The 15,168-nt window shown below is 36.2% G+C and overlaps 1 protein-coding gene across 2 annotated transcripts; it reads right to left on the bottom strand.

Moving 5' to 3' along the window:
- LOC111458481 (ecotropic viral integration site 5 protein homolog) lies at positions 1-14,338 on the bottom strand. 2 transcript variants are annotated; one of them, XM_023101178.1, is made up of 19 exons: positions 14,050-14,338; positions 13,264-13,333; positions 12,486-13,121; positions 12,205-12,390; positions 12,004-12,117; positions 11,537-11,595; positions 11,155-11,221; positions 10,972-11,023; positions 10,770-10,862; positions 10,513-10,596; positions 10,167-10,391; positions 9,982-10,073; positions 9,449-9,510; positions 6,956-7,025; positions 6,040-6,120; positions 5,861-5,962; positions 3,800-3,942; positions 3,165-3,282; positions 1-337 (listed from the first exon to the last, which is right to left on the bottom strand). In XM_023101178.1, exons 1-19 carry the CDS (start codon positions 14,118-14,120, stop codon positions 188-190), a joined length of 2,475 nt encoding a protein of 824 aa, XP_022956946.1. In that variant the 5' UTR covers positions 14,121-14,338; the 3' UTR covers positions 1-187. The 2 variants fall into 2 exon arrangements, with proteins under 2 accessions (XP_022956946.1, XP_022956945.1); XM_023101177.1 differs by having other exon boundaries at positions 9,982-10,391.
- Positions 14,339-15,168: the final 830 nt, after the last annotated feature.

Below are 15,168 nucleotides of genomic sequence, written 5' to 3'. Positions count from 1 at the left end.
TCAACCAAAAAATTGGTTCTACCTGGTATCTATATATATCATATATCTATGCTGATAGAGAAAAGATGAACATATCTTAGAAACTATTGTTGGGAGTGGTATATAGATACAGAAAATGCAACTCCAAAATGATGGTGTACTGCAATTTGTATTGTATAGATACGAGTACCATTTTTGAGATGGAGTTTTACTCGTCATGGAGGCCGTTGATGTGTTTCTGATCAACGCCTGAATTTGGTGACTCTTCTTCAGGAGTTTTTTTCTGGATTGAAGTTTCCTCTTCGGTAGTCTTGCTTCCATCATTTGGATTTGGGTCCTCAACATTGGATGGTTTTCCCTGTGGGGTACAGAGCAGGCACGACGTTAGAACACTGGGTTCGAAGACACTAAGGAAGAAATAGTTTTCATCGCATTAAGTTGATACATAAAAACATGCGTACTACTAAGTTACGTTTACAGTTAGGTAAAATTAGTGTTAAAGGACTGTGCATTGAAAAACAATGATAATTGAAAGAATCAAATTGATAGTCCGGCAATGAGACAGCTTGTGTTTAAAGAGCGGGTCCCAAACTCCAAACAACCTATGCAGAAATTTAATAATTTAAATATAGAGAAAATTTCAAGTATCAGACTACAAGAGATATTATTATGGGTGGGGTCTCAGTTGTGCACCCCATGACCTATTTTGAATATGAACTCGTCATAAAAAAAAAAATAAAAAAAAACCTACACCAGACAACTCATTGAAGAACTTGATGCCTAATACACATGACAAATTCATTACCAGAATGTTACCAAAAAGAAGAGAGAAAGCAGACTGGCAGGGTCTAATCAACGGCGAGAGGAATTTACAAGACCAAAATGCTGTAATTACCCTTTGACTCAATTGGCTGCTGATCCACATAACAAGGAAACCAGTAGTGCGTCCGTTTCTCATAAAAGGATTAAGGTTATCGACTGATGGTCTCTTTCCAGAAAAAAAGCCAGTCTCGTCAGGTTTCTTCTTTTTCCGTAGCCGGGAAGAAAACATACAGTTCCAATGCTGAAGTTCCCGCAGCAGGCTCGTAAAGCCTCAGACTTAAGTGAAACAGAGATGAAAAGCCAGGCAAGGACAATAGTTTTTCTTTTCTAAATATTAATTCATCCATGAACGGGTGCTAGATACTCTTTTTTATGAAGGTATAATACTTACCATGAACGGATGTGTAAGACAGAGTGGAGGTTTTCATCTCAATAATTGGAAGGTTGTGTCTAGAATTATTAGGGAAAGGGCCTGAAATAGGTAACTTGGCTCCACACTCTCTCCTTAAATAAGGTTTTTGGATTGTCTCTTGCTATTGTTGCAGTTCTTGGAAACAATCCTTCATCCAATATTTCATGATAGAGGATGCTTCTTTGGCAAGTTGTTTTCTTGCATATTCCAAAGAAATAGGAGGATCCTTGAAGGAGTAAAGAGTGTTTGGTAGGACGTTTGAAATATTATGCCTCAACTCCTAGCTTCGGTGCATTTTAGTCTTCTTAAGATTTCCATCTTTTTAAACTTATCCATTAAGTTATTAAGGCAGGAAGAAGCTAATAAGGGACTAGAGGGTCAGAGATCAAGGCAGACATTCGGCAAAATGTTGGTGTGGTCCTTCCTTCCCCCTTCAGTATGGCGGCCTAGCTATTGGCTTCTTCAAGCAGAGAAACAAAGTCCTAAGTGGTTGTGGAGATGTATTCAATAGGACAAAACATCGTGGAGAACTGTGATTCACAACAGTGCATCGAATATAATTTAATGGTGTATAAATGAAGCTAGTTATGGTCTCACTGTATTTTGTGTATAAATGAAGCTAGTTATACTGACTGTTTGTACACATTTTTTTTTTCATACATATACTTTTAGGGTTTTTAACTCATGGTAGTGCAACTTTATGCAACTTTCTATTTGTACACATTTGTATGAATCAACAGATAAGAACATGCCTAGGGAACCACAAAAGTGGGCAAGCAGAGGCCGTGCACAACATTTCAAAGAATCATTTTCCAGTTTTTTAATTTTGAAGTAGCAAACGGTCACTGTATAGCTTCAGAGTCGCAAAGATTGACATTAATATCCTATCTATGAAGAAAGTGCATTTTTGGGATGACGTTCGGACTTTTGATTCCCTCATCACAATTGATTTTTTTTTTCTTTTAATGAAAAACCAACTTTTATAGAGAGAGAGAGAAAAAAAAATGAATACCAGAGCCTATAATTGTGAATGATGGAGAGAAGCTCAATGATTGGTGGTTGGACCTTTAAAGAGGCCTTTTTATAGACTACTGGCAGCTGAGTTGCCCTTACAGAGAAAATAAAGTTTGTTCAATTAGTAGCTCGTCAAGACAAGGTGGGTTTGCCTCATCATCCATCAGATTTATTCACCTCTAAATCTGCTTTCCTCAAGCTTACAAAGACCTCAACAAACCTAAAGACTACGTAGGTTTGAAGTTTAATGTCCCTAAGAAGGCTAAGATGTTTCTGTGGTTCCATGCCTCAACACTTAAGAGAGCTCCTAAAGATATTCCTCAATTTGGCTATGTCCCAGTTTTGCCTGTTGTTTTTGCTGTCTATGGAGGAATTCCCAGATCACCCAGGCTGGTGGTTTAAGGGCAACGCTTATGGAATTGTCTTCAAAAGCTATCTATGGCTTCTTTGAAGGAAAAAGGAAAAAAAAAAAAAAAACTTCTTAAATTAGTTCGTAGTATATAGTCCGCATCTTAACGTAGAGCTCCTAGCACATAAAATTATTTTGTAATCCTAGTCTTATGATCAACCTTGACCAAAACGCTTTACTCTTATCCAAATAGAAATATTTCTCTAATTACCAACAATAAATCCTTTCTTGTATATGCTGGCAGTTCCCCGTGTTTCACGTTTCTTAATTTTAAAAGCTACAGGAACATTGATAAGCATATTTTTCATACTCAGATGAAGATTTAATACAAATTTTTCTTATTTATTTATGATACAAATTTATGGTTGGGGTTAATTAAGAGATTTTGTAAAATAGTCACCAAATTGCAAGTTATTATAAGTCCATAACTTTGCATTAAAAGGAAATCAGATACTTCGAGAAGAAAATATTAGAATGAGCAGAAAGAATAGACCTCTATGTAAAAGTAAAGGGAAATTAGGCAGTAACCTTGTTTTTATCACGCCAGCCAAACCCAAATGGTCGACCAAGCAAACCTATCTTTCTTGCAGGGAAGTCCTGTGCAGACTCTTGACTGCTCCTTAATGAAGAGTCCGATGGCAAGGATCTGAAGAAAAAAAAAAACCCTCATTTCAACTTAATGTAGATTTTATTTACAGAAGAAACATGAGCATAAAAAATAAATAAAATCATAAGCTTGTCCCACAAATGTTAGTGCGGGTTTTATAAATGAACCCTTGTTGCGGGTTTTATAAATGAACCCTTGTTCATCTGCCATGCTTTTCCTTTGATCATACTATTAACCCAAAATTATTGCCACCAATTTATGGGAAGTCAAGACGAGGGATTTCAATTTAATAATAATTTCGAAGTACACTCGAACATTCTATGGGAGAAAAAAAAAAAAAAAACAAGAATCGATAAATTCTACGAAAACTTAAAAGAACAAGAACTACAACTTCCACAAAAAGAGGGATGAAACCCAACATCATAAAAATGGAATTGCAAACATGAATTAGCAATTAAAGAACAAAACATAACAAACTAAAGGTTTTCTTCAATAACTGAAGATGGAACCAGGGCGCCTGAAAGAGATGGGATTTTAAAAAAAGTTAATTACACACCGAGGAGAATGTACAGAGCGGGGAGAAGGCTGTGCTTTGAGTTGGCCAGACTGGTACTGCAAGGTTGCCTCCAGCATTGATTCTGCCATAACTGCTCTCTTCTCCATTTCAGCAAGCGCGGTAGTAGCCTGTTCATACTTTTCCTACACAAATACAGTCGTTGTAGCATAAGATCAGCACGGAAGCAAATGATCCAATTACTAATAACCAGAGTTGGGGACCTAAACCTAATGCTCATTTTTAAAGTTAAAACAAATACAACTTTGTAGTAAACGTTATCAAAATACAATTACAAGATGACAAATGATAATACTATAACCTAAGGGGTTATGCTTCTTTTTCTTCTCAATAAGAAACAAACTTTCATTGACGGATGTAAAGGAGGTTTGTGCCTTTTATTTGTCAAGGCTGGTAAGTCATATGAGCAAATTGGTTATAACCTTCTCAATATTCAAACCTACAGTTCATAGCTCCTAAATGGAGTTAAATCCTTCTAAGATTGTTCATTTTATTTTGTTCTTGTGAGGAAAATAACCTTCTCAAGTGGTTAAAACTTAAAAATTATGACTCTTGAACTCAATTAGGGTCTAAGAAATAAATCGCCACTGTCCTTGCTTTCATAACATCCAAGAAGTGGAAGTCAACCACGTGACATTCATTAAATTGTGTTGCAGGAAGCTGGCCTTCAACTTACCTGGAACTTCCTATGGTGAATAATTCTGGATCTGTTGCCTTCAGACCCCATGGACTGATAGAAGTTCTTGTGTACATTTTAAATGGAGCTGTTAGGTCTTCAGGGAGGCAAACCAAAGCGAGTGGAAATCTGGATGGCAGAAGTCTTAACTGGATGGTGGCTTGAAGACAAAGCTAAATTGCTATAGATTAACCTGTCAAGGGCAATCCTTTGGCTGACTTGAAAGAAAGAAGCGAAGGAGTTTTCTCAGATAAGAATACTTCTTTAGCTTCTTTTTTTTTTTTTTTTGGGATAAGAAGCATGACTTTCATTGCAAAAAGGGAGAAGAAAAAAGGAGGGGGAGATGAGATATCCCCACACACCAACGGGTAACAAAAAAAGATGCCCTCCTTCTTTAGCCTATTTTTATGATCTTGTACAGTTTACGGCCTCAAACTGGAAATGTATCCCATCAGAGAACAAAACTTTTATCCCATCAGAGATTTCTTACCGAAACGAAAAATCGATCAGAATTTTTTTTTCCCTGGGAAGGTGCAACGTCAAAAGTAACATTAGGTACATTGGGCAACAACGAACCTATTAACCATAGTTACAACAAGGAGGGACCAATTTACTCCAAGTCAGGGCTAGCCAAAACTACGATTAGTGTCAGTAAAGATACAAGAATTCCTGTCTAGCCAAAGGGACCATATAAAGGCGTAATTGAAGTTTAACCACAATTTTTTTTTTTTTTCACTTTCTGACGAAATCAATTAGAAGGTTCCCCGTGGATCAAAGATTAGGCTGATAACCTTTAAATTTTCCAATGACTTACTCAAGAGGCTTCCAGGGATCAAATCGCGATATGCCAACAGTGTATTATGACAATAGGGTAAAGGGATCAAATTAATTCTAAGAATATCGATGATCTAGATAAGGAATCTTTGGCTGTCTTTTTTAAAGGCATATGCTCATTTTGATGCAAACTTTACTCAGAGGTTGAAACGGAGGAATAGATGACAATGATTCTCAATCATATCATTGAAAGCATCTCCTTTATGAACTGGATTTTGAATGGTGCATGAGCTTTTTCCTACAAATCTCTCTCACATTGTTTCCATTTAATATCTTCTTTTCTAGTGGCATCAAGGCATTTAAGTGCAAGGGTATTAAATCATGTGAGTTTTCCGACAACAAAGTGAAAGAAATCAGTTGTAGTTAAACAAATAAGTTGAAGGTGGTATTGGAAAGAAAAGATTTCATATAAATCACTCCAAGGACAGAAATTTCTATTACAAATATTACGATCTATCTTTTCTTATTCTTTTCTTACCTCTAATAGAGAATTTAGAAAGATGCATCATATAAAGCGATTAACAAGAGGTAACCTGAAACATCTGAGCTGCATATTTTTGTGCTGCAGAATCTTGCTCAGCAAATCTTCGAGCATCTTCAGTGAGTTTTTGCTCTTGTTCAACCCGCATCAAGACCTAAAACAAAGCATGAATCCTCATGAATGAAGAAAGATAATCAAAAGTACATAGAGAAGGATAATAATGACAGAAACCTGTAGCATTGCCGTTTCCTGTTCCTGTTTATCGGCAAGTCCCTGTCGAAGCTCAGCAACCTCTTGTTCCAATTGCTCAACCTGCGCATCAATGCAGTTACTCAAACAAGTAAACACTACGATAATACTGGGAAATATATACTTTTTGTACTTTTGCTTACGTTTACATTCTTTTTGTCAGTTTAAAAACATAATGAATTTAAGTCATTATATGTCAGAAAACTACTCGCCGTTACATATTAACAATGACCACTTAAAACAGCAGAGAAAATATAGAACAGCAAAAAATTGATTGTTTCCATTTTAGACAACTTAAAATAAATAATGCAAGAAAAAACCAGCATAATCGCTAACGTTTTAGATAATAAAAGTAACAAGCAGTTTTAGCAACAATTGCATCAACTAGCTCTAAATCTCTAGTTCAGAAGCCATGCGTAGAACTTTACGGGTCAGATTTCTAACTTACAGCATATGATCACTGTGCAAAATTATTTTGAATAATCAACAACTTGCTACTATGAAAAAGCAAAGATGCTACAGCCTACAGCCTAAACTTAATTTTGGAGCGTTTGGCAACAAAGTGACTAAACATAAGAGACTATTTCAGGTGCATTTATTTATAGAATTCCTACATGTCACTTGCAGGCTACTCACTTACATTTATTTATTAAAATAACAAATAAAGAAGTGGCAAGAATTAAAAATTTCTAAGCCGGCAAAATGGTTAACGCCCTCCCTCATCTTAGTACTATAGCGAGTAATCCATAAATGAATGGAAGTTACTAGCTATTTCCAAGAAGGAAAGGTCACGCCAATAAAGGTTGAAGATATACAGAAATTTTCAATCAACAGCACGAGATGCTTAACACGGAGGAAGCAAGAAAATAACTCAAGTCTTAAGTTATTTTTAATATACCCTAGCACTCAACTGCCGACGATTATCCTGCTTAACCATCTCCATTAAAGCAGTCTCCAGCTCCTCCGCTCTGATAAAAGTACAGAAAGGTCATGTATAATTGTAGAAATAAGGAATATAATAGAATGAATGTAAGGGTAGTCGATATAACTGTAATCTAGAGAGCCTGTGAAACAGTATTTTGAACACGGCTGCACCACACAAAACTAGATCTCATTCTATTTACTTTCAGGATCTTTTTTATCATTTTTAAACTTTTCTTGATCATATGAGTTGATTCCTTGTACAACTCACATCTTAAAGATTATGATGCAAAGCTTTCTTTACTAATGAACAATAATCACAAAGTAAAACTCAGTTCTTTAACTGATGATAGTGCTTAATAGAAGGATATCAAAGATTCTTCGCATGCAAATCCACTTTGAATTACTTAAAATATATTCGGTAATGCTTGTCACCTTAAGAAGTAATTTAAAATGCTTAAAATCAATTTCTAAAAGAATAATTATGTTTTGCTGAAAAATAAGGAAGACATTTTGAAAGAAACAAAAAGCAGTTAAAAGTTTTTTTTTTAAAAAAGAAAATTGATAAGTGCTTTAACGATTTCTTTTGACTTAAATACATTATCAATTAATCTGATCACATACGTTGGCATCAACTTTTTGTTCCTACGAATGAACATGTTTTTTCTCTCCCCTCTCTCGCCTCTTCCCCTCCACCACACCAACCCTTCTCGCCGAAACTTGCTACCATGACACAAACATCACTCCCTCTACTTTTTCCCACCATGTCTAGGCCTAAGCGTCCACTGGAAGATGGGGGGCTTGGCATTGTTGACATTAGGCTCTGTAATAAAGCTTTCCTGGCTAAATGAATATGGCGCTTTATACAGGAAAAAGGGGCTCTATGGAGGAAAATCATCATGGCTTAATTAGGATCTCATCATAATGATAAAAAGCCATCCACTAATCATCATGTCTCCTCCAAAAACCCATGGAGCCACATTCTGAAACAGAAGGACCCTTTTTATAGCAACAATGAGTGCATTGTTGGCGACGGAAAATCCACCTCCTTTTGGTTTGACCAATGGATCAGGATTGATTCTCTCAGAAAGAGCTTTCCTAACTATTTTTCTATTGCTGAATCTAAACATGAATCCATTTCTAATGTGTGGACCCGCGGAAATAGCTCTTGGACTTTGAACTATAGGATGAATCTCAAAGATGATGAAATTGTTGAGTGGGCCTCCTTTTCTCAGATGGAAGCTTGAGAGTAGTGGATTCTTCTCAACAAAATCATTGATCTCGCACCTCTCTTCTGTCTGCTCCTCGCAAGAAATGGATCTTTGCAAGAAAATGTGTAAGTTCCCTTGTCCTAAAAGAATCAAAGTCCTCCAATGGTAATTAAGCTACTCTTACCTCAACTCTATAGGTCAACTACAAAAGAGGGGCCCATGGATCAACCTTTTCCCTTCTTGTTGCTGCCTCAACTCTTGGGTGGATTAGAATATTACTGATGGATCATCCTTTCAAATCTAGAAAGGAGCTTCTTTGGCCTACCATTATCAGAGCGGTTTTACGGAAGACTTGGGATGAAAGAAATGCAAGAATTTTCCAAGGCAAAGATAGGCCCTTCAGGGAAGGTTTAGAGTTAACTATTTTCCATGCTCCTTTTTGGTGTAAAAACATACAGCCCCTTAGTAGGTCCCTATCTAAAATTCCCGGTGCAAATTGGAAATGCCTCTTGCATTCCCTATGAACGGGGCCAATTTTGTACCTCTTTGGAAAATTTCACTCAATCAATGAAATTGTTTTTAGCCCCAAAAAAAAAAAAGTTATCAATTATCTCTTTCAGTGCATACTTTCTTTTCTTAATTTCACTCTGAATGCATTTCATCAATTACTTTTACTTGTTTTCTCTCGTTAGCTTTGAAGTTCTCAATTTCACTAACATCCACACTAATTTTTACCATTTTTAGAAAGGAAAACGAGAATAGAGAATGTTTAAAAGGTTGTGAGCCGCACACCTTGATGAGGGCATTTCACTCACTCAGCTTCACTCCTAGGCATGCCAACATGAAAATAAACACTTCCAACAATTTATTTCCGTACATACACCCTCTCATTAATCTCTTTCTACATGCACTTTCTTCGTCATTCCATATTCTATTAACATAGACACATTCTCTCAATGATTGTATCGCTACACATTTCTTGCTTGTGTAATTCACGTGCAATGCATACTTAATGGTCATCACAGTGAAGTTTATGCTACAGCCAGTGAAGTTGTTTGTTGAATGATGGTGGTTTAGAATAACTACGTATGACTTAGATTTCATAAGCGTCCATCACAGAGCTAAAATTTTCAATAATTTTTTGCATCATTGCCACCATAAATCATCACAGCAGCATTAAAAATTGTAATTGAGTCATGAGGAAAGATGTGTGAGCATACAGAAACCACAAAAAACTAAATTAAATGAAGAGTATGTACCTTAAAATAGAAGATCGCTTCTCCTCCAACAATTTACACAATTCAACCTTTAACCACACTACCTGCATGTTGTTGGTAAAAGTTCAAACCAAAGCTAGCAATAAAGGTTCTTTTATCAACTACCTCTTGAAACTCAAATATCAGTCAAAGTTCATACGTGGAAATAAAATCATGGAAATCTTTTCAAATTCCTCATTCAAACTATATATATGAAATTAACATGCAAAATCAATCCTACAAAAAAATACAGAACCATTGAAGAATCTCAGTTGATATTTAGCATGTATGTCTTCTACAGTAACATAATAAGCTAGTTTAAAAATTGATTGATTTATTTCTTTAAGTCCATAAACAAAATGTGCATATTCTAGTTTCTAAACCTGATATCAATGCCCCACTAGAAATGTGGGTGTAAGTACTCTTTTAACACAGAAACATCCACTAGGATTACCAACTGAAAAGCAATGTCATGAAACATTAATTCCTTTAAACTCGGAGAGAAGGCTGAGAAGAAAGGATAACATATAAACGACCTGATCTTGAAGATCGGGAGCAGAATCAATCTCATCTTCCCCAGGCAATGTAATAAGAATTTCTTCCGCATTGGTGGAACCAGACTCGGGGCCTGACAAACCACCATTTACTTGTGAACTGTTCATTGTTTCTACCATCGAAGATTTTAAATCAAGCTTAAAACTATAAAGCTTAGAAGCTAAACCCTGAGAATCCTTCAATGCTCGAAGCCCCTTAGATCTTTCCTCAATGGCAGTGACTACAGCTGGTCTATGTTTAGTTCTCAGCTCTCTTAATCTAGTTTCATTAACATTTTGGAAACCCATACAGGCAGTCAATACAAGTTGGCTGCTGTCAAATGTTGAGCCAGCAAGTGACTGCAGCAAAGTCACAGCATCTCCAGCGTCCTTTGTAGTAACCAACGCAGGGCCTACAAGTAACTGAGAACCAAATGAAATTTCACGAAGCATAACAATCTATGGTAGAGTGCAAACTGTTGTATGAACAAATAAACAAAGGATGAATATAAATGAATTGCTTTCATCCAGTACCATATAGCTCCATCAGTGCCAGTGCTGTTCTGAAAAGCATCACACGGTTTCCTTCAAAAAGAAGAACATCCCAAACTCGAAGAACTGAAATCAACAGAAAGAGGAGACAGTTGACAGGCGAATTCATCAAATACCCACATAATTAAATAATAAGATTGTGAGCAGGAGTCAGCTAGATATTGCACCACCGGGATGTTAGATATAGTGAACAATTCATCAGAAAATAAAAAATAAAAAGATACAGTATAAAACCTGACCACTTTCCCATGGCAGCATGTTCATAAATATGGATAGAAACCACGGCCCAGTAACCCATGCCACCTGCACTCCCAGGTAATCTAGATGATTGACTGGCAGAAAAGGGAAAAACAATGAAACAAAGCACGAGAAAAATTCTTGACACAAATCACTTTGCTGCATTCAAAATCAATAAAAAAATAATAACGTGGATGTACAAACCCATTTTAGGAAATCTCTCACGCACCAACTCCTCAAATACAAATTGATCTACCTAATAAAGGAGAAATCATGAAAATTATTGTTAGTATTCAACCGGCTACAAATTGTAAAATTTGTGGGATAAATATGAGGGGGAAAACAGATATAAGCATAGCCAATAACTAAAGCAAAAAGATAACATACTTGAGATTCAATCATTTCCTCGGAGTAATACCCATCAAAGTAGTCATCAATAATTCCCATTAAGGTCCTAAAAGATTAAAATGCAAGTGGATAACCAGTTAGATTGTCATTTAGAGGGATGATATTATAATCTCCAAAAGCCTCCATGTGCAGCACAGTTTATGTATTCCCCTAAAAAAATATTACTAAAGCAAAGAAAGAAATTGCAAAATATGCTGCCATAATTTTACCCACATTCCATCAGCAAAAGGCACTCCAATATAAGTGTAGACCTACTCACCCACACCCCATGCCACAAGATAATAAAGAGAGAACAGAAAGAAGTTGAAGTAGTAGATCATGTCCGCCAAGGAAACCATAACAAATAAGTACCAAAACTTACCAAAAAGCATTTTCTTCAGGCATGAGAAGCAACAATAAGCCAGCAAAGAAATTCATGGCCTGAAGACGGATAGAAGTTTGAACCATCAAGATGTAGGCCGGAGAGAAAGAACGTGAATGAAACATCATCTATTGGCAAAAATTCCCAAAAAAAAATTGAGCCACTATGGTCTCTCAAATTGCTTTTCCTGTTCGTTTCTTATAAATGAATATAGTATCAGTTCGTACAAGTCTACTGTGAATTGGAATAGCCAAAGATTGACTCGATGAAGGCCATTATATTTGGAACCTTCCCTCTTTACAACTCTTAATATCATGTTAGTTTGTTAATTTTTCAGCACAAACAGTGCAGCTACAGGATATCAATCTGAACAAACAAAAAATAAAAATAAAAGATTTGAGTATTACTCAAGGTCTAAAAAGTTCATGAGTTTCACAGCCGTTATGAGGGGTGTCTTAAAATATTACCTGACAATATCCAACAGAGGGATTATGTCTAGCATATGCAGTCAGCAAACGCCTTAATGCATTTCTACCATCCACATCCAAAGCAGGATGGCCAGGAAAAGTGCGAGGCAAATCCTGCATTCAAAATATGGATATAAAGGGGGTTTCAAGAAAGCCAAGTGTAGGGATGCATAAAAGAGGGACTGAGGACAATGCAAAGACCTTTTCAATTTGCCCTTTCCATTTCTCAGTTGTACACACAGAGTCAGTAGAAGACCCTTTGCTGTTGCTGTCTGATTGAAGACTATGATTTTCCGCATTGTTCTCGGAATTTGTATCTGAGGCTAGGAGATCTGTGTAATACTTTTCAACCCTCCTTGCTCTAACCCCTACAAAAGCCTGCCAAAGCTGACATAGCACATAGAAGAAGCAATTGAAAATTTTAGTAGACTGAAGCACTCGTTGATAGCCGAAAGAAACTAAGACAGAGAGATAATTCCTACCTCACCCCGAAGAGCCATTGGCACCCCACCTCTCACAAGGACCTCCAGCTCCTCTCTCCATGGAAATGAAGATTCGACAGGCAACAAAAAAGCCGGAATACCCACAACAAGGCCATTGGCATTGTCACTTGAAGGAGCCTCTTGTGCTGGATCCGACTTCTCCACATCATAGAACTCATCCTCAGAGTCCTCCTCAGACGCTCCACGAGGCGATTTAGCCTCTTCTATAGCAGAAAGCAACTTTCTGGTTCCAGTGTCGTGATTATGATTTGATAAATCCTTCTTTTTCTTTACACGAACACTCATCATATCTTCAATTGCTCGAAGTGATGGTCTAATTTCAGTCCATATTTGAATCTTGTGAGTTTTTGTATCCTTTTCTGATGACACATCTTCATTTTTCAAGCCATTAGCATTATGAAGGACATTATTACTGTCCAAAGCTGAATTCTGACTGTTTGAATCTTCTCTTTCAGTGTCCTCCTCTATAGTAGAATCTCTCTCTTCCTTGACAGCTTCTACATGTGATGCCTTTTTATCATCTTCCACTGATAACTCATTAACAAGTGACTGAGCAGACTCTGCTTGACGATCCAGGAAGGAGTTCCATCGTTCTGATCTCTCCTCCTCTTCCTCCTAAGTTTACAAGTACATTAAATGAACAAGGTACTACTGCATTTTTTTTTTTTATTGATGAAAAATTTAAAATGTAAACAGAAAAAACCTAAAGTCCCCAATGTGTACGTTTTAGGAAGAACAGTTATAAGTGGAAGAAAACCTTGTAGATATTGGCATACTCTCGGTATCTTTGTACATGCTGAGGTCTCACAGCGAACCCGTATGCATCCCTGTACCAATATCAACCAAATTTTCAATGCACGAAAACCATTAATACATAGGGTTGGATAAAAGAAAGACCAAATAAGCCCTTTCTTAATGTATATACAAATGGAAACAATTCTAAACCGAGCCTAGCATAAAATAGAAGCAGATACCGCAAAGTTGAACTTCTAAGGCTAACCCAGCTTAAGTTACCTGCCGTCATCCTCCAACGACTGGAAATTTAGACTAGACAATAACATATTATGATTTCTGAATGCCGAATTCCACTTTCCATAGCGTTCGACAATAACAAAACACCCTTTGACCGTTCAATTACAAGCCTATCTAGATTGAATCCCGATACGCACATTAATTTCCAAAGCAACCCACCGTCCGAAGCACGATAAATCATAAAAACAAAAGGCACGTATTTCTCCACGACTCCAAGAACACGAAAAAACACACCAAATTTCACAACCAACCAAAACTAATGTTCATCAAACCAAACCACAAAGCCAGCTAACCCGATACGATCGGGAAATCCGACGGTGCAAGCTAACAAAATAAACGCGCTAATGCTGTCACGTAAACTGAAATCCGTTAGATCAGATAGAGACGATGTACAAAAAAACCCTACAAACGAGAAAAACAGATAGCTCGAGACATTGATTCCCAAGGTTTCGGAACACGTGGAGGTAGCAGAACCAATGCAAGATTCTACAAAAATGAAGGAAGGCATTACCTCTTGTGATCAAAGGCGAGGAGATGGTTAGCGGCTTTGCTGGCAGCCTTCATTGATGAAGATTGAACCATACAGAGAGCTTCCCGCGGAATAGAAGGTGGAGATCTCGGATTTCCCTTGATATTCTGCAACTGAATTCAGAGAGAGAGAAAGAGAGGAAATCGGGGGTACATGAAGCGACTGAGAGAGAGAGTGAAGCACATGGAAATGGCCGAGATTAGCGTCACGTCATTAGGGGTGGTGCCTCTGGTAACTTAGCACAGAGTTCAAGATAATGAAGACCAAAACGAACCAAAAGCCAAAGCCAATGAGAATTATAACTGCTTCTGCTATTTTTTTTTTTTTTTTTAGCTCTCTTGATTTTCGTGTCCTTTTTGGTAATTTAACAGTGGCTGGGGAAAAAAAGTATCTGCTATTATTTGGACATGTCGGCTCGTGAACATTTTCATTACATCTTATTTGTTTTTCTTTTTTGAAAATATATTCTTACAAATAATTACGGTTGAATAAATTTCCATAAAATTTAATTTTAAAACACAATATTTAAAATTTATTAAAAATATAAATATTGAAGGGTATAAAAGCATTTAAATTTTGTATTTTGTATTTATTAAGTACTTAAGTTTTAATTTTATGCCTAAATTTCAAAAATTGAGATTTTATAGCTTTATTAGGCATGTTACTCAATTATATACTTAATCAATTAATGAATTTAATATGTAATAAATATATTAGACACAAAATTATATACACCCTAATATAATTATGTACCGTAAATTTAAATAACTTTCTTTTTTCATAAAAATTATTCTTTTTCTTTTTAATCCAAACAAATTAGTTTTTTTTTGTCACAGTTATAGTAATAATATTAATAAAAAAAATATTATGTGGATATTTTTTATATTTCATAAATAATATGATAATAGAGACGTAAAAGACTGTGCATGAGCTATTTTTATTATTTGTTGAAAGTATATTCATTTAAATTGAATGAAACTCAAAGGGGCTATACCTTATATATATATATATATATATCACAATATAATATTTTTCGTCACCATGAAGTTACATTTTAAAAGTGAATAAATGATAAATAAATACATTGGGGGGGGGGGGGGG

Source organism: Cucurbita moschata, unplaced genomic scaffold, assembly GCF_002738365.1.
Source record: "Cucurbita moschata cultivar Rifu unplaced genomic scaffold, Cmos_1.0 Cmo_Scf00021, whole genome shotgun sequence".
Lineage (NCBI taxonomy): Eukaryota > Viridiplantae > Streptophyta > Magnoliopsida > Cucurbitales > Cucurbitaceae > Cucurbita > Cucurbita moschata.
Note: the sequence above shows the minus strand (reverse complement) of the source record. Positions and strands in the feature narration are given on the sequence as shown.

What these genes read in the sequence shown, in the direction of transcription:
- LOC111458481 (XM_023101177.1), bottom strand. Translation starts at nt 14,120, where the DNA reads ATGGTTCAATCTTCATCAATGAAGGCTGCCAGCAAAGCCGCTAACCAT. An exon ending in CAATGGCTCTTCGGGGTGAG is followed by an intron (nt 12,391 to 12,485) that starts GTAGGAATTATC and finishes GTGCTATGTCAG; the next exon opens with CTTTGGCAGGCTTTTGTAGG. An exon ending in CGCTCTGTACATTCTCCTCG is followed by an intron (nt 3,283 to 3,799) that starts GTGTGTAATTAA and finishes TTTTTTCTTCAG; the next exon opens with ATCCTTGCCATCGGACTCTT.